At 34.8% G+C, this 25048-nt stretch overlaps 1 protein-coding gene across 2 annotated transcripts in view; it reads left to right on the forward strand.

The window, feature by feature from the left end:
* The window catches only part of SLC35F5 (solute carrier family 35 member F5), a 43205-nt gene that overhangs the window by 9248 nt on the left and 8909 nt on the right, over window positions 1-25048 (forward strand). For both annotated transcript variants that reach the window (XM_019731128.3, XM_074335450.2), the window contains exons 6-13: window positions 382-463; window positions 1257-1447; window positions 5822-5903; window positions 12792-12879; window positions 14770-14834; window positions 16755-16859; window positions 20064-20223; window positions 23915-24005. In XM_019731128.3, the coding sequence (XP_019586687.2) occupies window positions 382-463; window positions 1257-1447; window positions 5822-5903; window positions 12792-12879; window positions 14770-14834; window positions 16755-16859; window positions 20064-20223; window positions 23915-24005 (864 nt within the window). The remainder of the gene's footprint in view (window positions 1-381; window positions 464-1256; window positions 1448-5821; window positions 5904-12791; window positions 12880-14769; window positions 14835-16754; window positions 16860-20063; window positions 20224-23914; window positions 24006-25048) is intronic.

Below are 25048 nucleotides of genomic sequence, written 5' to 3' on the forward strand. Positions count from 1 at the left end.
TAGAACAGCACCTGACATAGTAAGAACTCAATATGTATTTGTTAAAAGAATGAATGAAACAGAATGGGAGATAATCTCTTAGCTGGGAGAGAGGTCTGTTTTTATGGCATTTAAATGTTAAATATGATAATGTATCAATGATATACTGTTACATTTCTAAACTTTAAACTTATTCTTTTCTGTCATTGTACCCGTGTGGATCATTTGAGTCTTTTTAAGTCTTGAAAATGCATTTTGGGAAAATTATGCTATATAAGCATGGTGGTGAATAGCTGTGTTTGGGTAGCATCTATGTCTACATAGCATCCATTTAAATTTTAGCCAATATGTCAGCTATTATACTTGCTGTTTATATTTGTTTTTGTTTCTGTTATATTCCAGAGTGAACCTCTGTATGTTCCTGTGAAATTTCATGATCTTCCAAGTGAAAAACCTGAGAACACAAACATTGATACTGAAAAAAGTAAGGAAAACTTAGAATTTCTTATCTTAGAAATGGATGGAAATTTTAGTTTCATTCAAGCCATCCCCAAACTTAGTGATTGGGGATCGCCAGGCATTTCTTTTGAACCATGTGGTGTTGGCTTGGACTACAGTCTTTCAGAAGTTTGACTGGAAGTTTTTATTAATTCAACTGGAAATAGTTTCCAAATACCAGAAGTCTCTATGATTTTATCTATCTGTCTGTTTGTCTGTCTGTCTGTCTATCTTAAAATGAATGATGTCCTCTTCAACCATGCCATCACAAACCTTGATAGCAAATTATAGGAGTTTTGATGATTCTGTGAATTGAAGAAAGAATGCCAGCTTCAACATAAGGCACAGTATTTATGCATCATGTTCTCTTATAAGGAATGGATCTATAGAGGAATGTTCTGCATACTTGACCAGAAAAGTAATTCTCATTGAGTATGAGGAAAAATCCAAGCAAATTTTTATGTAAATGCTAAAATAATCGTACTATAATCCTGACCCAGGTTGTTGTCTGTGTATACAGTTGCAGAAATCTTGTTGGAACATTGGTCTCATTTTAAAACCTTTAAAACATTTTAATAAATGAAAATGTTTTTCCTGTTAACTATTTTGAGTGAGCAAAGATGCCCCAGGTCATGATATAACTCCGTTTTTCTTTGATTGTGCAAGACTGATTACAGATGGGTTAAATAATATGCATGTATCAGTAAATTAAAACTTGTGACTTTTGTTGGCTGCAAGGGGAAACGTTTAATGATTTGTACTATACTTTTTCTTTCAAGCTCCCAAAAAGTCTCGTGTAAGGTTCAGTAATATCATGGAGATTCGACAGCTTCCGTCAAGCCATGCATTGGAAGCTAAGTTGTCTCGCATGTCATATCCTACTGTGAAAGAACAAGAATTCTTACTCAAAACTGTGGGGAAACTTACTGCAACTCAAGTAGCAAAAATTAGCTTTTTTTTTTGCTTTGTGGTAGGTCTTCTCTTTATTATATATTTGGAACTTGAATTTTAAGACAGTATTCATACCAATAATGTTGAAGTGTAAGAGTATTAGGTCGCTTAATCATCTTAATCATGGCTTTAAATTCTGCTATCTGGCATCATTGAAGAATTAGACTATCAAACTTAATGCTTGTCATACATACCTCAAAGAATTTAATAAATACTATATGGCACAACTACACATATATATTCAGAATTTGGCATTTCGTCATGGTCAGAATAATAAATAGAGTTATTATACACTGTGATATATCCAGATAAAAGTTTACTGTATACACTTATTTTTTCAAATAAGTGTTTCTGCAGTTTTATATTAAATTCGTGTAAATGTCAATATTTTAGTCGATAGTAAAAAAATTTTACAGAATTCCTTGTAATATCGTTGATAGCTTCTCTGTATAGCAACTGAAATATATACTTAATATATCACAAAGAATAATCAGATAGCAAATCAAATGTTATTTGCAGTTAAGCTAGTATTAGAGAGTTGTCTGAATTAGTGAAAACTGAAGTTTATAAGTTAAAAAATTAATTTCAGTGTTCTTTTATGTCATTGGAAGTAGTCTCATTCATGGTTATTTAGTATGAGCCTTTAAGGTTTAAATTCATACTGAGCATTTTTCAACCCTTGATAATGCAGTGCTCATGTCAGTAGTATTAGCCTGATTATAAAGGTTTTTTTATTTCGCAATTTTGCCTCTCATATTACTACATTAGCCCATTTTTTTCCATCCTCCATTGTAGTGATACCTTGATGAATATATTCAGCAATACAAACAAGTGAAAAAATGTTGGGGAGTTGTAATATGATCATTACAAATGTAGTAAGATTAATTTAAAGGCTCATATTTGGATTATGCTATTAGCTCTGATTTTTTTGCTTGCTTTAAATAAGTGCAAGGCAAGACTAAGATTTATTAATTATATGCTACCTAAATTTCAAAAGGAACTTGAGTGTAATAAAAGAATCTATGTGGTAAAAGTTTTTAAAAAGTGGAAAAGAGCCAGATTAAAAGGGTAATGTGTGGCTCTGGGGAAGCTGGCTGCGGAATGAGATGATTCTGTCAGGAACTTCGATTTAAGGGAAGAAAACTGTTTCAGTTGAGCACACAGTTCAACTCTAGGCAAATTGGCAGGAAGGCAGAAAGGAAAATCTCCTTAGTTACATAGCTTAGTGCATATGTGTGTGTGTGTGTGTGTGTGTGTATACACACACACACACACACACACATATATATATGTATATATATATATATATATATATATATATGAAGTATCTCTCTTCATTGGGTAAAGCAAACTTTTTCCTAACTCAGAACTCAGAGAATGTATTAAGGCACTATCCTGTATTATAGATTTATAGATAGATATGAGCAGATAATAGCCTTTTTAAAAAATTGTGGTAAAATATATATACCATAAAATTTATCATTTTAACCATTTTTAAGTGTACAATGCAGTGGCATTAAGTGCATTCACATTGTTACGCAACTATCACCACCATCCAGAACTTTTTTCATCTCACAAAACTGAAACTTTGTACCCATTAAATGATAACTCCCATCTCCATCCCCCAGCTCCTGACAGCTACCATTCTACTTTCTGTCTCTATGAATTTGATTACTCTAAGTAACTCATATGAGTGGAATCATACAATATTTGTCCTTTTGTGACTGACTTCTTTCACTTAGCATAATGTCTTCAAGGTTCATCCTTGTAGCATGTGTCAGAGTTTCCTTTTTAAGCATGACTAATAGTCCTTTGTATGCATACACCACATTTTGTTTATCCATTCATCCGTTGATGTAACTTGGGTTGCTTCCACCTTTAATAGTCTTTTTTTTAAATAGACCTTAAATATGTTACAAGAGCAGAGAATTATGTTAGTCTTTAGTAAAGGCATTTCTATAGAAAGTCAGAATAATATAGTCCAGATCTATAGAAGGTCAGATGAGGTCTAGAGCAGTGCTGTTCAATGAAAATATAATGTGAGCCTCAAACACAGGTCACATACGTATTTTTAAATTTTCTACTAACCATGTTAAAAAGAAACAAAGAAAAGTAAAGTTGATTTCAATACTATATTTTTATTTAAGCCATTATATATAAAATATTTCAACATATTATCAATATAAAAATTATTGATGAGGCAATTTACATTTTTTGTACTAAAGTCTTCTAAACATTTCAATTTTTAAACATTCCAATTTTTGTTCCATTCCAATTTCAGTTTTCATTTCAATTTTTAAGCATTTTAATTTACACTAGTCACATTTCAGTTGCTCAGTAGCCCACATGTGGCTAGTGGCTAGTGTACTGGACAGTGTAGGTCAAAAGGAGTTAATGATTACTGTATTTGCCTGTCCGCTAATGTTGTTTTGTGTCATTAGGGTTTATGATGTTTTATTATTTTCTGTTAAATAAAATTTAGGTCATATAGGCTTTACCGTGAATACCTTTTATTATAATTTAAAAAAGATTACCATTCATGAAATAATTAGGTATTATATAAATTATTTGAAATCAATTAATTATTAGTAAGTGGTTTTTCTGAACCCTGGCATAATGAAAGGAAAAATTGTAAAGGAAATTTTTATTGGCGGATAATTGAGATGGGTCTTCTTTTGTGATGAGGGTACCTTGGGTTTGAGCCAGACAATGCAGTTTTGGGAAAGGTGGAGAATGGGAAGGTCTTTCTGGACAGAGTTCATAGCTAATGAAGAGTTGTTAGGATCTTTGAATGCCTGCTATACAAATGATCTGTTTTCATTTCTTTTTCTTGTATTAGCAGAGACCAGTGAGATTGTTTGGAAAATGAGTACAGTATTTTAGTATTAAAGTGGTGAGGAAAGTGGGTCAAGAAAGCTACTTATCGCTGAAAAGCATCATCTATTCTTACAGAAAATCTCCAAAAGATAATTAAGGGCAGAATCTTCTGCCTCTTTTCTAGCACTTCAACTACAAGCAGATCGTGGCTCCGATCATTATACATGTCTGTTGGATATTGCCAGTCTTACTGAGAGCTGCCTCATGTGTCCTTTAGGTAGTACAGTGATATGATCTCGGGAGGCAGAGGACTACGGGTGGAATCAGATCCATTTGCCATAGTTTCACTCTGGCTTCAGCCTTGCGTACAATATAGATTGAATGGAGACTACTAGACTCTCAGCTGTCTGCTACCTTCTAGCAGCGTTCTAAGATCAGGTGTCAATACTGCTGCTTTGAAATATAAATACGAATAATTACACTACTCACTTAGCTACAGGTTCTAAGAGAGATCGAGAGACAAGTCATTCTTCAGTGGAATATCATTATCTAGTCAGTGTGTTTAAGTAACTGAGATGCAGCAAACAGACAAGTAGTTAATTTACTTGGATTGACTCAGCAATCTGTTTCTTAGAATACATGTCAGTGACACTCATGCACAGATGCCCCAGCAGGCATACACTATATTTAATGTTCGTGGTAGCATTGTATGAAGTAGTCAAAAAGTGTCTGTCAACAGAAAGGTGGGTGAGTTGTGGTAATGTGCATTTAGAATATCCGATATCAGTGAAAATAAATGAACTTTGGATATACACGCGCAAGACAGACACACCGAGACACGCATACACATTGGGCTTCCTCAAAAGAGGTCGTATCTTCTAAATCAAAGTGGACACAGGATTGGGAATATAAGGATGTCCTAGCCTAGATGAGAAAAAGGGAAGAAGAAAAAAATCCGCATAGCCTGGAAACTTACTTTATTATATCCAAAGTTATGACGACTCTTTGTATTGTGTCACCAAACTGAGAATCAGAAACAATTACAATTAGCCAGTAAATTCACAATTTTTTTAGACATTTTTATTTTCCAAAGTGAATATAGCCTTTTATTTGGTCAATGTAGCTAACTAGCTAGTTCCATCCATCCCCATCAGCATCATCTTTTTCAATAGATTTTTTTCATCATGCTGTATTCATCTGTACATATTTTAATGTTTGAAAATTTTCTCCAACTTAAATTTGATTTAGATAAACTTAATACAGTGATAGCAGTAGTTGGATAAAGCACACTTTAAAGTTGATTTAATATTAAATTTTATCCTTGTTTTAAGACTTGAATGCTAATTTTTAACCAACTATGGTTAATTTCTTAAGGGAAATTGGATAGCAAAAATCATAAGTCTGATTATAATTGTTTGTCATGTTTTGGGGCCTGTGCTTTTTCAACATAAAGCAGATTTTAAAACCTCTCATGATAACAGTGTTTAGGGAAAGAAAAAAGGAGGGAACTATAAATTTTTATAACAAATATAAACATGTCATTCATTAGATTTTTCTTTGTTTTCTATTTCTTTAGTGGTTTTTGGCAAATTTCTCATATCAAGAAGCACTTTCAGACACACAAGTTGCTATAGTTAATATTTTGTCCTCAACTTCTGGTAAGAAATGGATCTTTAAAATCTGCATTATAGATTGATGTATTTTTTATATATATAGTATGTGTGCATATATGCATATTTTTATCTTGTTATAATTTTTTTCTTCTGCTGTCATTGCATTAGTGTTTTATAACTACTTCTTAATCTTTATCATTTTATGCTATAGCCTTGTGCTATTTATATTTCTTCCAATACTTTATACAGTATTTTTTTTTTTTTTTTTTTTTTTATTAAATTTATTTAGGTGACAGTTGTTAGTAAAATTACATAGATTTCAGGTGTACAATTCTGTATTACATCATCTATAAATCCCGTTGTGTGTTCATCACCCAGAGTCAGTTCTCCTTCCATCACCATATATTCGATCCCCCTTACCCTCATCTCCCACCCCCCACCCCCCACCCCCCTTACCCTCTGGCAACCACCAAACCATTGTCTGTGTCTATGAGTTTCTGTTTCTCATTTGTTTGTCTTGTTCTTTTGTTGTTTTGGTTTATATACCACATATCAGTGAAATCACATGGTTCTCTGCTTTTTCTGTCTGACTTATTTCGCTCAGCATTACACTCTCAAGATCCATCCATGTTGTCACAAATGTTCCTATATCATCTTTTCTTACTGCCGAATAGTATTCCGTTGTGTATATATACCACAACTTCTTCATCCATTCATCTATCGAAGGACATTTTGGTTGTTTCCATGTCTTGGCCACTGTAAACAAAGCTGCAATGAACATTGGAGCACACGTGTCTTTATCTCTAAATGTTTTCAGATTTTTTGGGTAGATACCCAGGAGAGGGATTGCTGGGTCATATGGCAATTCTATTCGTAATTTTTTGAGGAACCTCCACACCGCCTTCCATAACGGCTGCACCAGTCTGCATTCCCACCAACAGTGTATGAGGGTTCCTTTTTCTCCACAGCCTCTCCAACATTTGTTACTATTTGTCTTGTTGATGATGGCCATTCTGACTGGGGTGAGGTGATATCTCATTGTGGTTTTGATTTGCATTTCTCTGATGATTAGTGATGTTGAGCATTTTTTCATATGTCTATTTGCCATTTGTATGTCCTCTTTGGAGAAATGTCTCTTCAAGTCCTCTGCCCATTTTTCAATTGGGTTGTTTGTTTTTTTGTTGTTGAGTTGCATGAGTTCCTTGTATATTCTGGATACTAGCCCCTTATCGGAGGCACTGTTTGCAAAAATCTTCTCCCATTCAGTTGGTGGCCTCTTTATTTTGTCAATGGTTTCTTTTGCTGTGCAGAAGCTTTTAAGTTTCATATAGTCCCATTCGTTTATTTTAGCTTTTACTTCCATTGCCTTTGGAGTCAAATTCATAAAATGCTCTTTGAACCCAAGGTCCATAAGTTTAGTACCTATGTTTTCTTCTATGCAGTTTATTGTGTCAGGTCTTATGCTTAAGTCTTTGATCCATTTTGAATTAATTTTGGTACATGGTGACAAATAGCAGTCCAGTTTCATTCTTTTGCACGTGGCTATCCAATTCTCCCAGCACCATTTATTGAAGAGGCTGTCTTTGCTCCATTGTATGTTTTTAGCTTCTTTGTCAAAAATTATCTGTCCATATTTATGTGGTTTTATTTCTGGGTTCTCAATTCTATTCCATTGGTCTATATGTCTGTTTTTCTGCCAATACCATGCTGTTTTGATTATTGTGGCCCTGTAGTACAAGCCAAAGTCAGGAAGTGTGATACCTCCATTATAGTTCTTTTTTCTTAAGATTGCTTTGGCTATTCGGGGTCTTTTGTGGTTCCAAACAAATCTGATGATTTTTTGTTCTATTTCTTTAAAATATGCCATTGGGATTTTGATGGGGATTGCATTGAATCTGTATATTGCTTTGGGTAATATGGCCATTTTAACTATGTTGATTCTTCCAATCCATGAGCACGGAATGTCTTTCCATTTCTTTGTGTCTTCTTCAATTTCTTTCAGAAAAGTCTTATAGTTTTCAGCATATAGGTCTTTCACATCCTTGGTTAAGTTTATTCCTAGGTATTTTATTCTTTTTGATGCAATTGTAAAAGGAATTGTTTTTTGTATTTCTTTTTCTGAGATTTCATTGTTGGTATATAGGAAGGCAATGGACTTTTGTGCATTGATTTTGTAGCCAGCAACTTTACTGTATTCGTTGATTGTTTCTAATAGCTTTTTGGTGGAGTCTTTAGGGTTTTCTATATATAGCATCATGTCATCTGCAAAGAGTGATAATTTAACTTCTTCATTCCCAATTTGGATGCCTTTGATTTCTTTCTCTTGCCTGATTGCTCTGGCAAGGACTTCCAACACGATGTTGAAAAGCAGAGGTGATAGGGGACATCCCTGTCGTGTTCCTGAACGTAGAGCAAAGGGCTTCAGTCTTTCTCCATTAATTATGAGATTAGCAGAGGGCTTGTCATATATGGCTTTTATTATGTTAAGGTATTTTCCTTCTATACCTATTTTATTAAGTGTTTTAATCATAAATGGATGTTGTATCTTGTCAAATGCTTTTTCTGCATCAATTGATATAATCATATGATTTTTGTCCTTTATTTTGTTTATATGATGTATCACATTGATGGATTTGCGTATGTTGAACCATCCTTGTGCCCCGGGGATGAACCCCACTTGGTCGTGATGAATAATCTTTTTAATGCATTGTTGTATTCGATTTGCTAGAATTTTATTTAGGATTTTTGCATCGGTATTCATCAGAGATATTGGTCTGTAGTTTTCTTTTTTTGTGCTGTCTTTACCAGGTTTTGGTATCAGGGTAATGTTGGCCTCATAAAATGTGTTGGGGAGTACTGTTTCTTCTTCAATTTTTTGGAAGAGTTTGTGCAGAATTGGTATTAGATCCTCTTTGAAGGTTTGGTAGAATTCACTAGTGAAGCCATCTGGTCCCGGACTTTTGCTTTTGGGAAGGTTTTGGATGACTGATTCAATTTCGTTACTGGTGATCGGTCTGTTTAGATTTTCCAGTTCTTCATGGTTCAGCCTTGGAAGGCTATATGTTTCTAAGAACTTATCCATTTCTTCTAGGTTGTTGAATTTGGTGGCATATAGTCCTTCATAGTATTCTTGGATGATCCTTTGTATTTCTGTGGTGTCCGTGATAACTTCCCCTTTTACGTTTCTGATTTTGTTAATCAGTGTCTTCTCTCTTTTTATCTTAGTAAGTCTAGCCAAGGGTTTGTCAATTTTGTTAATCTTCTCAAAGAACCAGCTCTTTGTCACATTAATTTTTTCTATTGTCTTTCTGTTCTCTATTTCATTTATTTCTGCTCTAATTTTTGTTATTTCCTTTCTTCTGCTGACCTTGGGTTTTACCTCTTCTTCTTTTTCTAGTTCTTTAAGGTGTAACATGAGGTTATTTATTTGGGAATTTTCTTGTTTCTTGAGATAGGCCTGTAATGAGATAAATTTCCCTCTTAAAACTGCTTTCGCTGCATCCCAAAAATTTTGGTAGGATGTATTTTCATTGTCATTTGTTTCTATGTATCTTTTGATCTCTCCTCTAATTTCTTCTTTGACCCAGTCCTTCTTTAAAAGTATGTTGTTTAGTCTCCATGTATTTGTGTTTTTTCCCGCTTTCTTTTTACAGTTGATATCCAATTTCAAAGCCTTGTGATCAGAGAATATGCATGGTATGATTTCAATCTTCTTAAATTTGTTGAGACTGATTTTATGTCCCAATATATGGTCTATCCTTGAGAATGTTCCATGTACACTAGAAAAGAATGTGTAGTCTGATGTTTTAGGATGAAGTGCTCTATAAATGTCAATTATGTCCATTTCATCTAATGTGTCATTTAGGGCTACTATTTCGTTATTTATTTTCTGTTTGGATGATCTATCCATAGCTGTCAATGATGTATTTAAGTCCCCTAGTATAATTGTGTTTTGGTCAATTTCTCCCTTTAGTTCTGTTAGTAGTTGCTTGGTGTATTTCGGTGCTCCCTGACTAGGGGCATAAATATTGATGACTGTTATGTCTTCTTGTTTTACAGTCCCCTTCACCATTATGAAATGTCCATCTTTGTCTCTTGTTATCTTTTTCACCTTGAAGTCTGTTTCATCTGATATCATTATGGCTACACCTGATTTTCTCTGGGCACCATTTGCTTGGAGTGTCAATTTCCACCCTTTCACTTTGAGTCTATGCTTGTCCTTGTAGCTGAGATGTGTCTCTTGGAGACAGCATATGGTTGGGTTTAGTTTTTTGATCCAATCTGCTACTCTGTGCCTTTTTATTGGTGAGTTCAGTCCATTTACATTTAGGGTGATTATTGATATGTGAGGATTTCCTGTCATTCTATCTTTAGTTTTCTGGTAAGGCTGTGTCTCCATTGTTTCTTTGCCTTTTTGTTGTTGTCTATTATTTCTGTGTGGTGGTATTCTATGATGTTTCCCTCTGTTTCTTCTTTTATTTCAGTATATATTTCAGTTCTGGATTTTTTTTGAGTGGTTACCCTTAAGTTTATGTAAAAGTAAGTTTGATATTTAGAGTATTCCATTTTCTTCAGCACGCTTACTTTCTCCATTCCCATATTCCGGTTCAGGCCTTTATTCTCCCCCTTTTTGAGTTTTGGTTGCCACAAATTGTCCCTGTTGATGGTGGTCGAATAGCCTCCTTTAGTATTTCTTGTAGTGCAGGTCGTGTATTAGAAAATTCCCTCAGCTTCTGTATGTCTGGAAAGGTCTTTATTCCTCCTTCATATCTAAAGGATATCTTTGCTGGATATATTATTCTTGGCTCATGATTTCTCTCTTTCAATAGTTTGAATATTTGGTTCCACTCCCTCCTGGCTTGTAGAGTTTCTGCTGAAAAATCTGATGATAATCTAATGGGCTTTCCTTTGTAAGTTACCGTCTTCTTTTCCCTGGCTGCCTTGAGGATTCTTTCTTTGTCGTTGATTTTAGACAGCTTCAGTACAATGTGCCTTGGAGAAGGCCTGTTGGGATTGAGGTAACTAGGTGTTCTATTTGCTTCTTGGATTCGAGGGTCCAGTTCTGTCCACAAATTTGGGAAGTTCTCATCGACGATTTGTTTGAATATATTCTCTGTTCCCTTCTCTCTTTCTTCTCCTTCTGGTATGCCCATTATTCTTATATTGCTCTTTCTGATGGAGTCAGAAAGTTCTTGTAGAGTTCTTTCATTTCTTTTAAGTCTCAAGTCTCTTTCTTCTTCTATCTGTGTCATTTCCAGGTTTCTATCTTCGATGTCACTGATTCTTTCCTCCATCTGGTCAACTCTACTACCTAAGCTGGTTATTTCATTCTTAATTTCTTCTATTGAGTTCTTAATCTCCAGAAATTCTATTTGGTTCTTTTTTAAAATTTCAATCTCTTTCGTAAAATGCTCATACTGTTCTTTAATTGAGTTTCTGAGTTCATTTAACTGCCTATCTGTGTTTTCTTGTATCTCGTTGAGTTTTTTCAGAACTGCAGCCTTGAATTCTCTGTCATTTAAGTCACATATTTCTGTATATTTAAGTGCCTTTTCTGGAGATTTTTCACTTTCTTTCTGAGCTATCTTGTTGCCTTGGTTACTCATGGCGATTACTGGTTTACTATTTCTCTTCCTAGACATCTACAGGAGTGACTTCTGCAACAAGTTGATAGGAAGAGGTCTTTCTTTTGTTCAGCAGCTCTGTTTACTCCTGCAGGGATCCGCCCAGATAGGTGGGGCCAGGGGCGGGGTGAGCTGTGAGAGGTGGCCCAGAGCAATGGCAGCGACCACCACCACAGCCGGTACTGCTTCCACAGCTCTCTTCCCTTTGCCGGAACTAGTTGGGCTGTGGATTTGTGTTTGTGGGCCACAGTTCTCAAATATAGCAAATTTTCTGTTGTTTTGATCTGACACTGCTACTGTTTCGCTTCTAGCACCGGCAGGTGGGGGCGGGGCGAGCTCTGAGAGGGGAGGGAGGGGGCGGCTAGTCTCAGTGCCTAAGGCTCCGTTCTCTGCTCGGCAGTGCGGGCTTAAACCACCGTTTTCAGCCTTTTTCCCTCAGTCTTTTCTCCGAGGTCTCTGCCGTGAGCGTTGGGTTCAGCTGTGTTATATGCTGTCCCCTCTGCCCTGTGGAGCCCTGGCGGAGCCCTAGCAGTCCGAGTTCTTCCCTGTCCCGCAGCTGCGGGAGTTCCGGGAAGCAGCGAGCTCGGCGTACTGAGCTGGGTCTGAGTCCTGCGCCCCCGGAGCTGCGTCTCCGCGCGCTTCTCACTTTCCTCCTCCCCCGGCTCGCGCGCGCGAATCTCCCACCTGTAGGTGATTTCAGTCGGTAGTGGGCCTCTTCGTCTTGCCTGTCTGCTGTGCAGGGAGTCCTTTGTGGAGTTTTTGTTGTTCGATTCTTTGTAAATTCCAGGGGAGCTTTACAGAGGCTCACCTCACTCCGCCATTTTTCCGGAACTATACAGTATTTTTTTATAACAATAAAGTTTTACAGGTTGGCTCTTTGTATTATAGCTGTTTTTATTTCACATATTCTTTCTAAAGATCTTTTTCTAGACCCTTTGGCTAAATGTAATTGCTTGTTTCAGAACTATAATTTGCCCTATGAAAGGTGTTTTATTTTAAAAATTGAATCACTTTCTAAATCTGGAAGATAAAAACGTATTTTTGAGACTGTAAAAATAACTTTAGCACACATGCTTGATTATGTTGAAGTCAGAATGTTATTCTGAAGGCTCATTTAATTCTTTTGTTAGTTGAAAATAAAAGGACTAGATCTGTATCGTTGAAATAAACATGGTTTAGTTTAGAGGCTGTTTTTGCCTCGGTAACTGCAGTCTTATTCTTAGTTACTTAAAAATGACAAAATTGGCAATAAATAATTTGGGCAGTATTTAAGCTAACGTGTCTTTTCTTCATCCTTTTCTCTCCATAGGTCTTTTTACCTTAATCCTTGCTGCAGTGTTTCCAAGTAACAGTGGAGATAGATTTACTCTTTCTAAACTGTTAGCTGTAATTTTAAGGTAAGAAGATAGTGTAATAGCTGGTTTACTCTGCTTAAACATAACGATGTTTAAAATTTTTCTGGTAGTGATAGAGGATAATTTATAGTATAGTATACTGGATAGGCAAAGAACGATGAGGGTAGCAGGAGGTTTTCAATGGACTTTTGCTACTCAGTCCTGTGTCTCTATCTTTAAAACTTCCTGGGGAGGGTAAATGGCGGGAAGGACCCCAAGGCAGTTTTGGTTTCCATTCATGTGACTGCACACCTACTAAGTATGTACTGACATGAGCATTTAAGTTAGTGTGGCGACCGGGTCCCATAACCCCCAAGTTTCTGTTTCTTTTTCCTAAAACAAGTGCCCCTTTTTGTTTTGGTTTTGGTTTTCACTTCTCGCACTCTAGGAGTCTAACATGCAGTATTCACTGAGTGTCTTAGCCTTATTTTTTCAGCTATTTTCTGTATAATTTGGCAGGTTTGTATTACTGTATAACCTCAGTATTGTGGATAACTATATTTACATTTTTAGTTAACTTTGTGTACGTTTATCTTGGCTTCCCTATGAGATTGTATATACTCGAAGGCAGGAGCCTTGTTTTATATTCCTTTGTGTCACCAAGGCCTAGCATAGGGCTTTGCTCACTGATGTGTTGGTTTGATAAAGTTACTGTTTTTGTGAGAGAAAATAAGAAATCAGAGTAGGTAGCAAATTAAGAGAAAAAAAAAATCTCTTAATTTAATGAAGAGATTAGTATTAGCTATCAGAGTTGGGTTTGAATCAGAACTCTGCTCTTTGTCCCTGGGCACTACTTGTATGAGGATTTCGTAGATAAGAAAAGGAGGATACTATCGTCTACTTTGAAGCCTTGCTTTGAGGTTTGGATGGATATATATAAAATGCGATTATCATAGAGACCGGTACTTGGTAATCAATCATAAGTGGTAGGTCTTATTATTTATCATGAGATATAAAGGTAAAATAATCATGGTAGTTTCCATGGTTGACCCAACTTATTTACTGTTTAGACTTTACGACCACTAGGAACTTATTGTTATACATGATTGGCTAATGTTATATTCAAACACATTTTTGCATTAGGGAAATACAATATATTTATATTAGAGAAGTAAATGAGGTTTTATTCAGATTTAGTCAAAATTTATGCTAATTTCTAAGTTTTCTTTGCACTATCTTCTTTTTTCCCCCTTTGTACTATCTTGATAAAGGTAGATAGATGCATAGAAATAGAAAGGCAATATAAGACGTGTGAGGATAGGAACCACGTCTCTTGTCTATTGCTATAACCCAGAGCTTAGCTCAATAAGTAACAATTGAATGAAGGAATGATCTCTGATTTTTCTACATACTTCCTTAGGTCTTATTTTTATGCATTAAAATAATGCGATTAATTTAATTATTTAAATATTTAAGGATAGTTTTACTGTTAATTCAAATTTTACCAATAAGAAAGTGTTAATGCCATTACTAGGTTTATATGGATTTAGTATATGTGTATCTCCAAAAGAAAAATTGGAAAAGACATGATAAGTTGGCTAATTCTTTCCTAATTGGAAACAGATAGCATAACACTGGATTCTGGAAGCAGACTGTCTGTGTTTCAATCCCAGCTGTGATTTTGGTCAAGTTACTTCCTCTCTTTGTGCATTAGTTTTTCTCCTATATAAAATGGGAATGGTAATAACAGTAATATCTTCCTAAAGGTAATATTGTGCATTTTGTATGGATTAAATGCATTCATGTAAGATAGTACTAGTTAAATCACTAATTCTTTGACAGTACCCAAGGTTGAGATTAGACTTGATCATTTGTAAATAATTTGTGTCTTTATGATTAGCCCTTTTAAGCAATGTATTATTTTGCTCATCAGTAATGACTGTTGTCTCATAGCATTGGAGGTGTTGTGCTGGTAAACCTGTCAGGGTCTGAAAAATCTGCCGGAAGAAATACAATAGGTATGTTTCTGATGCTGCATTCTTTCTGTTAGAGTATACAATAAAGTTTTATGCATATCTTCATCATCACACACACACACACACACACACACACACACACACACACACGGTGGGTGTGAACAAGGTCTTTTTAAAAACTTTTCCTTTGGAAATAATGTTAAAAAATTCAAAAATGGTTCACAGATTTTTCATATAGCCTTCACCCAGATTCTCTGTTAACTATGTACATCACAGTAGTACAGTTATAAAAATCAGGAATTAACATTCATTACAATAACATCTAATTTCTGTAGATCCCTTTCAAGCTTCACCATTTTTTTCACTAATGTTCTTTTTCTGCTCCAGGATCACTTGTTACATTTAGTTGTCATGTCTCCTTAGTTTCCTTTAATCTGGAACTGTCCCTCAGTCTTTTTTTGTCTTTCATAACTGTAACACTATTGAAGGATATTTTCCAGTTTTGTAGACTGTCCCTCAGTTTGGGTTTGTCTGATATTTTCTTATGGTTAAATTTATGTTGTGCACTTTTGGTAAGAATACCATGGAAGTGATACTGTGTCCTGATCAGGACGTTGTATCAGAAGGCACGTGATTTGATGTTACTAGTGACATTACTAATGATGATAATTTTAAGATGGAGTCTGCCAGGTTGCTCCTGTGTAAAACTAGTAAGTTTTCCTTTTGTAAGTAAGAAACATCTTCTAGGGAAATACTGAGACTATACAAATATCCTGTTTCTATCATACTTGCACCCACTGATTTTGTCATTTCACTCTTAATTATTGCCCAAAACAGTACAACTATGGTAAACACTTAATTTTTGATCCATTGTTTAGATTTAAGAGAAACAAAAGCAATCAGAACCCAGCTTAATGGATTCCCTCTGGATACTTTAGATATTTGAATTTTATTGAATACAACAATGCTTTCTAAACCATTCCTGGTTACTGCCCAGTGAACTGTGTCTAGAATTGCCTCACCTCTTTCCCATCTAGAGCAGCTTTGTGTGTGTAAAATAATAAATGTGTTTGTTGTGTGCGTGTGAGACTTTATGGAGAGACTTCCCCTTTGCTTGATTTAATAAAACATTGAACTTTTAGATAATTCATTAAAGTATTGAATATGGTCAATACTCAATGCCAATACTTGGCAGACAGCACCTTATTTAGCTGGTTTTAAATGCTTACTTAAATGTTTTTAAGAATGAGTTAATGCATTGAAGAGCATCAATGTATATTATGCATGTACTGTGAGCCCTGCATTATGTTAGATCTTTTGGAACATTATAAAGCATAAATTATGTGTTTGCAGTTTTCAACGAATTCTTGATTTTAATCAGTATGTGAGATTGACAAAATGAAGCCACTAGAGAATAAAATAATACCACATTTAACTACAGTGAAGTATTAAATTATCTAAAATAGAAGACAGGTAGAATGGAAATATAACAGAATAGGAAGAGGATGCTTTGTGGCAGATGGGACTTCAACAGGGCCTTGCAGATGGTAGTGATATATGTGAAAAGTGATGCATGGTGGTGGGGAGAACAGTACAAGCAACAGCTTAGAGAGGGAAAGAATCCTTTCTGTCTGTCAGGTGGCAAAATTGTTTATGTAAAGGAAAAATAGGAATTTTGCATTCCAAAATTAAAAGAAAGCACTAATTATATGAGTTTTAGTATTATAACATGCATAAGTGGTTAGATCATTGACAGGAATGTTTTTGCAGGTTTTGTTTATACTTTACATTCCTTCCTATACTCCTGGAGGACAAGGATGGAGGGGGGGTGTACTTTATCTGTTTTTCATATTTGTGTACTCATTTCTTGAAATAGGAGCTGACACATTGTTAGATTTCAAATGTGTGAGTCAAATGAGTTAATGAACATATGCTTTTAAATCATTGTATTGATTTTTACAGGTTCCATTTGGTCTCTTGTTGGAGCCATGCTCTATGCTGTCTATATTGTTATGATTAAGAGAAAGGTAGACAGAGAAGATAAATTGGATATCCCAATGTTCTTTGGTAAGAATATGCTTAACTTGTTAAGACTGTTTACTCTGAATGATTAACTTAGGGTTTTGTTTTTGTTTTTGGGGAGGTAATAGGGAAGCCTTTTCTCCCCCTTCCATGTGGTTGTCTAAGACCATCAGATTTTAAAGATTACAAAGTCCAATCTCAATGTTTTTCTCTTGCCTTGTCCTGCACAATTATGCACCTCTGAAGGAATGGCCGTTCCTTCAGTGTGAGGTAAAAAAAAGAAATTCTTCCTAATGCCTTTTTCGCACTAATGTCTTCAGCCTATGAGTCAGATGTTTTCCTCATTGATATGACAGAATCCTGCTGTTATAAGCACGTGAGACTATACCTGTTGTAGTATACATTTTGCTATTTTTGGATGGGGGAAGCTGCCCCAAAATGATATGTAAAATACTGTTCTAGTCTATGTACTTATTTTCATTAAAAACTGTGAGCCATTTAAAGGGCTTTGCATTTGCACTTTAAGACTCAGACTCTTTTATGACAAATTTTTCATATTATCTAATTATAGTTCATAGCATCCATTCTTAATTTTGGTAAATAAAATACCTGATATGATTTATAAAGTCTCCTAAGCTCATTATAAACCTTATTCTATCTGTAGGGTATCTGTGGATATCTCCCAAGAGATACCTGAATACCAATAGGAGAAGAAGCCTGGTGATGAGGGTTCAAAGTTCAGCTTACAGGGAATCTGTAGACCTGGAATATAGCTGTTATAACTTCATTTATCTCATACTCATCTGAAAAATGAGGAAACTGGGCTACCTCAGCAGCTTCTAAGCTGATTTACAGAAGTTCTGGAGAAGGTTGGGAAGGCAGGGAGTTGCATCCATGGGTCTGGTTCTCGGACTCCTTCGCTGCTTCAACTGGGACAGCTCTGCTTTGTCGTACTTTTTGCATTATAATTTAATTTGTAGAGAAGATTTTTATGCTAAAACAGTTGGAATATCTTCACCTAAAGTTTAGCAAAAATAAAACGTTTGAAAAGCCACAAACTAAAATGAGTGATCACTCAAGTTCCTTTTAGAGAATTCAATAAATATACCTTAAATATGAAGATCATTTTAATAATGTCTTATTTTAGAGTCATAGAAAATTCCATCCAGATGGAATGAAATGCTAATATTTTTGGAGCGTTCTTTTTTAAGATCAGTAACTTTGAAGAAAAATTGCTTTATTTTCTAGTTAATACAGTACACATAAACATGTAACTTGATTAGTCTTCTTCACTTGTGGCGTGATATAGAAAGTAATATTGATTTGATTGGGCTTTAGGATAGGTAAGATTAGCAAAGAAGAAGTTATACTGGAATGTGGAGGGGTCTTTAGGCTGGAGAAACGAGCAGAGCAGAGCAGGGAGCAGATGTGTGTGACTGTGCTGGAGTGTTGTTCACTTTGGGGAAGAACACGAAGGTAGGCAGGCCAGATTCTGAGGATCTGCGATTGGGACCTATGCCTGTGGATCGTAATTATGTGGGATTTTGTAGGATAATTCAGGGACTAGAAAATATATTTGGTTCTTGATAATGCCAAATGTCAGCATTTTAATTACAACATCTTAATGTCATGCACGCCTTTTAGGTCATAAGTCCCTTCTGTATGTGTGTCATTTTGTTTGATTTTATTTTTAAAATAAAATCACTAGATATCTTAAATTGGGTTTCCTAGAGGCAGGATATAAGGCAAGGACTTAGTGTGGGTGATTTATTGAGGGAGTGCTCTGCAGGAAAAACTGGCAAGGGAGTGAGAGAAGCAGGATAGAGAAGGGAAAGAACCACATGGTCTCAGGTACCCTTGGGGTTTGGCTCAGTTCCTGGCAGGTAGGGGATAAGGGGTCGGGGATCGAGGAGGAGCAGGAGCAGGTAGTAGGTCTAGGCACTCCTCAGAGATGAGATGGCCCGGCCTTCTGTGAGCCATTAGGATTTCGACCATAAGGGCTGACTGACTGTGTGAGTCCTCTATCAGGCAGTCATTGGCTGCGGAGGGCGTGGGGTGGGCAGGGGTGTGAACTCCCTGGGAAAGGCAGACTTGTTTGCTCTCCCAGGACAGTTCCTCAGAGAAGGCTGGTGGCTGTGAGGCTTTAGCAGCAGGTAGAGACTGGGTGCTCCAGTCCTGTTTCACCAGGCAACCTGAATGCTAGTTTGTTATTTAGCAGCAGATCTAAAATATCTACATACTGTAATTTAACTTTAAGAAAGCTCTATAGTTACCTCATGGATCTCATAGTGGATCTGTGATGTTAAACTGTATAGAAAGTGCAGTAAAAATTACTATAAAATTATAATAATGTTTCTTTTACATTCACATGTATTTAGTCATAGATAAACTTACATTCCTGTAATAATAATAGCTAGCCTTTATTAACTGTTTACTCTTTGCCAGGTACTGTCCTATATTTTATGTGTTTTATCTAATCTTTCTTGTAACCTAATTAAATATTCTTGTACACTTATAGATTGCAAAACTGAGGCTTAACAGAGGTTCTGCGTCTTGGCTAATGTTCACACTGCTAGTGCGTGATGGAGCTGGCTCGGAACAGGGCACTCACTGCAGAACACACACTTTTAACCACTGAACGTTGCAGCCTTCTTTTATAAGCAGTCAGTCTGTGCTTAGTCCACACATTGACTATTTGTATATGTATATTATCTCACTAACTAATTAATGAGCTCTGGGAAGGCAGGAACCAAGAATTTTATCTTTTTTTTGAATCTTGCTCCATTATTCCTAGTGTAGCACAGGTACTTTCAATTTATGAATTGTACTTTTAACTATAAATTGAATCAGAGCAAACCATACAATTCCTCGTAATTAATTTAGGCTGAATCTACAAACACACAAACACACTGTTTATTTCTTTAAGTTCTAGGACACTATATTACAAGTAGCTAAAGTTACGAACTCTTTTCTTTGAATTGTTTTAAGTGGTTTATTGTGCAGTGGCTGCTCCATGCAGTGTGGACAGTTGAACCTTGAAGACTCAGTGATCACCAGTTACTTGATGCAATTTTTTCTGTTGTGGAGTTACCCACAGGACTGGCTTTGAAAACAAAGAAACAGGAATTCCAGTTAAGGAAACCTGGTGGAGCCCTTTGTGCAAAATCTAATGTTTTCTAATTATAGAATTATAAGTTTAGAAAATTTAAATCACAGCTACTAACTTTTGTCTCTTTTATACATATTTAGGTTTTGTAGGTCTGTTTAATCTGCTGCTCTTATGGCCAGGTTTCTTTTTACTTCATTATACTGGATTTGAGGACTTTGAGTTTCCCAATAAAGTAGTATTAATGTGCATTATCATTAATGGCCTTATTGGAACAGTTCTCTCAGAGTTCCTGTGGTTGTGGTATGTACTATTTATTGCCCTATGTTTTATTAGTTATCAGTTTATGGACTTGTGGATAGTTTAAGCATTTATATTCCTTTTGTCTTCTGATGGCCCTTCTGTGCACCTTCTCACCCCACACACTTAATTTAATACAGTAACTACATTAGAGCAGGAGCTTTGATTTTTTTATTTTTAACTTCTAATTACCCATTGTATAGAGTAGTGTTTTATATATGAAAGGAGATCAATACATATTGAATGAATGAATGAATGATCTATATTTGTAAAAGTGTTTTTGGAAGTAGAGTATTATGTAAATGAAAGGTGTCATCTCATGAACATCGAAACTTACAAGATGTGTATCCCAAGTTTCAATAACATGAGTTATTAAGTGAGAATCTGGGGGACTTTAAGAGCCTTTGCTTATTTAAGAAACTTTGTTTGGTTATTCATAGACTTTTTTGTTCTGTTTATTCTCAGGACTTTCCATGTGGGTGATTCAGATGTGTAAACCCTAAACTCTGATTGGTCATGTTAACGTACTTTGAAATGTTATAATCTCAAATAAGTTAATATAGGATAATAATCCTAAAATAGTTTGAAGACTGTCATGTATAGAGTTTAAGAAACCTTTCAAATATAAAGCTTGATACTTAGTTCTGTTTCCACCTAATAGGAACTTAAAAAGAATCACAAGTTGTACTTAAAGCCCTAAATGAATTATATTATATGCCAGTTAAGACTACTGACTAGTTTTCCATTGCAAAAACTGTAACAAAAGTCACGTTTTGTGTGAAGTCTTCCTTAATGCTCTGCCTACACTTCTCCCTCCTCCACAGTTAAGGAAATATCTCAGTTTTCTTCATACCCTCCACACTCACTCCCTTTCATGTAGTATTTAAAGATTTACTTTGTGTTGTAGTATTTTATGTACTTATGTTAAATTCCTTTGCTAATCTAAAACTTTCTGATATCAGAATCCATTTACTCATTTTTTCATCTTTCATTACATGCATTTTAGGTGCTCACTTTTTTTAACCAAAAAGAGTTACACGTATTATTTTGTATATTAATATATATCATGTCGCTCTTATTATCTTGTCTCATCATTTCTTTTGTTCTGTCATTTCTCTTACCTCTCTCCACTCTGTTCTGAGCAGGTATAACTACTTACTGGTTGTGTTTTGATTGAACTTAGTTGAACCGTAAGGAATTCTTGATCTTTAACCATTTTTGACTGCAGTTTCATATGGTTCAACCCAGTGAACCATAAGCTTTAAATAATTATGCACTCTCTGTATTTTAATACGAGGTCATATTCTCGAGTTTTCTAAGTTTAGTTTAAATTAGAAAATTTCAAAGAAAGGCATTTTTCCATATTTGAAAGAAATAATTAAATTTTTCTTTGGATGTTAGACTAAAGGGTTTAGTATGGTCCTTATTATTAATACATTGAAATTCATAGTAGACATGAACTGTGCCACCTACAAATATTAAAATGCTCATTTTTTATTAAGAGCTTTATTTTTAATGAATATATGCAATAGTTTCATTATGTGCAGCAGAATTTAATGTAGGCTTTGGGGACTGTCAAATATGAGTGGCGACATGTAATCTCTATTATGTGAAATTTTGGAGTTTGTTCCCTTGGAAAATTTTACATTTAACGAAGTAATAAATAACATATTTTAGAATATTTTATTATTTTTTTAACTTTTTTTAAAATGTAAGAGTAATACATGCAAAAGTGTACAAAAGGATTCACGATGAAAAGGAAATCTTCCTTTTACCCCAAATTTCCATTCTTTTTTACACAGAGGCAACCGCTATTAACGTCTAAACCTTCTATAATATTTACTATACATGCAGAAGTGTATATAAGTCTCTTCATTTACCACTGAATTTGTTTTATTTTGAACACATAAACGGGAGTATACTATGGATATTTTTCTGTAATTTACTTTTTTTCCACAAATTGTTTGTCTTATACATCTTTACATGTTAGCACTTAAAGCCTGTATTAGATTTAATGCATTATATTTCAATCCACTATGTAACATAATGGATAGAACATAATGTGTTTTACCAGTTCCTTATTGAGAGACATTTTACATTTTCAGTCTTTTGCTTTGTAAATAATATACTATTGAATATCCTCATATAAGACTTTGCATATATATGAAGCATTCTATAGGATAAAAGCCTGTAAGTGGAAAAGACTGAGCTACACAAGTAGACTTTAGATTTTGATAATTGCAAAGTCCTTCTCCACAGTTTATATTCCCAACTGTGTATATGAGTGTTTATTATTGAGTAGTTAAATTGCACACTGGAAGTCGTATATTATGATCAAAGCTGTGTTTATCCTTACCTGCGATAGATTTTTCTGAACCTTAAGGAGGTTTAATTTTCAGATATACTTCTACACTCATGTGTTTAAGAGTATGGTAACAACACAGCAATTAAGTTAATAAGTAATGAAACAAACATATCCCTTAAACTCTAGGAGGTGTTGGTAATTCAAAACAACTATAACAAGTATATCAGACTTTTTGTGACTGCGTTTTGCATTATAAATTTCTAAGAACATATGCTGCATTAATATATATATCACATATATATCATATATGTTATATATGTGATATATATTATATATACATATATATATTTCCCCCACAAACCTCATTTCATAGAGCAGCTCATGGGTAGTAGGAACCACTATACTTGAGTTCTCTTTACTGCATTAGTAAGAATTAATTGTCCAGCCTCTATTGATTACTTCAAGTGACACTTTATCAAGAGATGGCCCCTTTTATTGCAGTAGCATTATTAATCCTTACATATACTGAGCTAAAATTTACTTGCCTACAATTTCCATGAGTCTGTAATTCGAATTACATACATTATAGTTTTATTTTGGGTTATAATTCGCTTTTTTCTTACACAGTCAAATGATTGGTCTTTATAAATGGCTTATCTATTGGTATAATGCTTTCCTTCATTTTTTCCTTCAAGTAAACAAAATTATGTACAGAGTGATATTTCAGACTTTGATACCAATATTGATAGTTCAAGATGAAAACAAAATGAAGAGCTTCGTTTTTGTTTAGAAAAATTGCTAGGGAAATGGAAAATAACAAGGAAATATCCTTAAAAATACTCCGTTTTTTTTTTTCTTTCTTTTTGATGTTAAACCAAACCAAAAGAGCAACACCGTCTAAAGTAGTGTTTCAATTTTAGTTCTCATGAGAGTGAGGTGTTTTGCTTTGATGACAGATTCACATATTGGCTTATCACTTTCTTAAAGTCTTATGTTACGAGGTATTCTGCAATTTTAATAAAGCTATCTCCTTTGTTAGTTAAGTATCCTCACACAACTATAAGAACTCTTTCAACAGTTTTGTAAAAAATGTTCATGAAATATAAGCTAGACATCCAAAGTTGAATAATATCTGTAAGTAGATATTGAAAATAGCATAAAATACCTCAAAGTTTTTATACTGACATATTTGGATTTTTAATATTTGAAGATAAACTTTAAGAATTGTCTCAGTAACTTTATTATTTATTATCTCAGTCCATCCTGAGCTTTTATTTTTGTTCCTGATCTCTCATATTTATATTGTAGAATAGTTTTTGATCATTGTTTTTCTTTGGTTCTTTTCCTTTTTTAATATGGGAATGTCTGTTTTCTGTTTTTGATTTTTAGGGGCTGCTTTCTTACCTCATCCCTGATAGGCACACTTGCACTAAGCCTTACGATACCTCTGTCCATAATAGCTGACATGTGCATGCAAAAGGTAAGGCGAACTGTTTATTAGATGTTTCATGTATTATTAAAATGGAGCTAATGAAAGTTAAGGGATATGACGCAATTATAAAGGATACAACTGTAAATAATACTACTACAGATGTGAGACACATGAACAGTGCTGCTTCTCAGTGATTGCTCATTTCTGTCTGGACTCAGCAGGGCAGCCTTCCCTGTTTTATAAAGTCCTGGTCTGGATGCTGGGATTCTTGTATAAGTGTGGGCAATATTGCAAACATTGCAGGAAGGAGGATCTGTGTCCCTCCCAGTAGCCTGAAGGGAGAAGTTTTTTCTAGTGCTCTGAGAGGTGAGAGGGAGAATAGATTGTGCCATTGGGTAATGCCAAAATATGTAGTGTAGCTACTTATCACCTGGTTCAATATTTGTAAGCTTTTAACTCCAAGTATTAAGTAACACAATTGTGTGTGTGCGCGCGTGTGGGGTGGGGGGTGGGGAAAGAGGTTGCTTTCATATAACTGGAAGAGGAAATACTTGAAAGCCCAAAGGCTTACGCTGTGTAGAAGTTATAATCAGATTTTTAAAGCTATTTTTCTTTAGATCTTTGTGCAGTTTTTAGGATAAAAGGCACAATACTCTCAATGATACGTATCTTCTTTATTTAAAAAAAAATCTGTGCTGATATTTAACTTCGTTTTACGGTTCAGTAAATTCTTATTTGTCATGGTTAAAAATGGACATCTCCTTAAGTGAGAATTATCTTATGTACCATGCATTTTCAAATAGTGTGACTATTATAAAATATACATAATACTAAAGTAACACATATTAGATTCTTTTATAGATTTAAATAATATCCAAGTCCTACATCTCAAGGTCGTGATCTTGAATATCAGTCAAAATTGTTCTAGTGAAACTGCTTGTTAGAGAATTTCGGTAGACCACTGGGTAAATGAACTTTACCACACTGATATTTTGAAAACATCAGCTTTTGTAGATTTGAGAAATAAAAATTGAAGGTTAATTTTAGGGAATTTAAAAAAAAAAAGAATTATCACAGGAGATCTAGTTTAT

The sequence above is a fragment of the Rhinolophus sinicus genome, chromosome 17, assembly GCF_057876585.1.
Source record: "Rhinolophus sinicus isolate RSI-liver-muscle chromosome 17, RSI-T2T, whole genome shotgun sequence".
NCBI classification, from domain to species: Eukaryota; Metazoa; Chordata; class Mammalia; order Chiroptera; family Rhinolophidae; genus Rhinolophus; species Rhinolophus sinicus.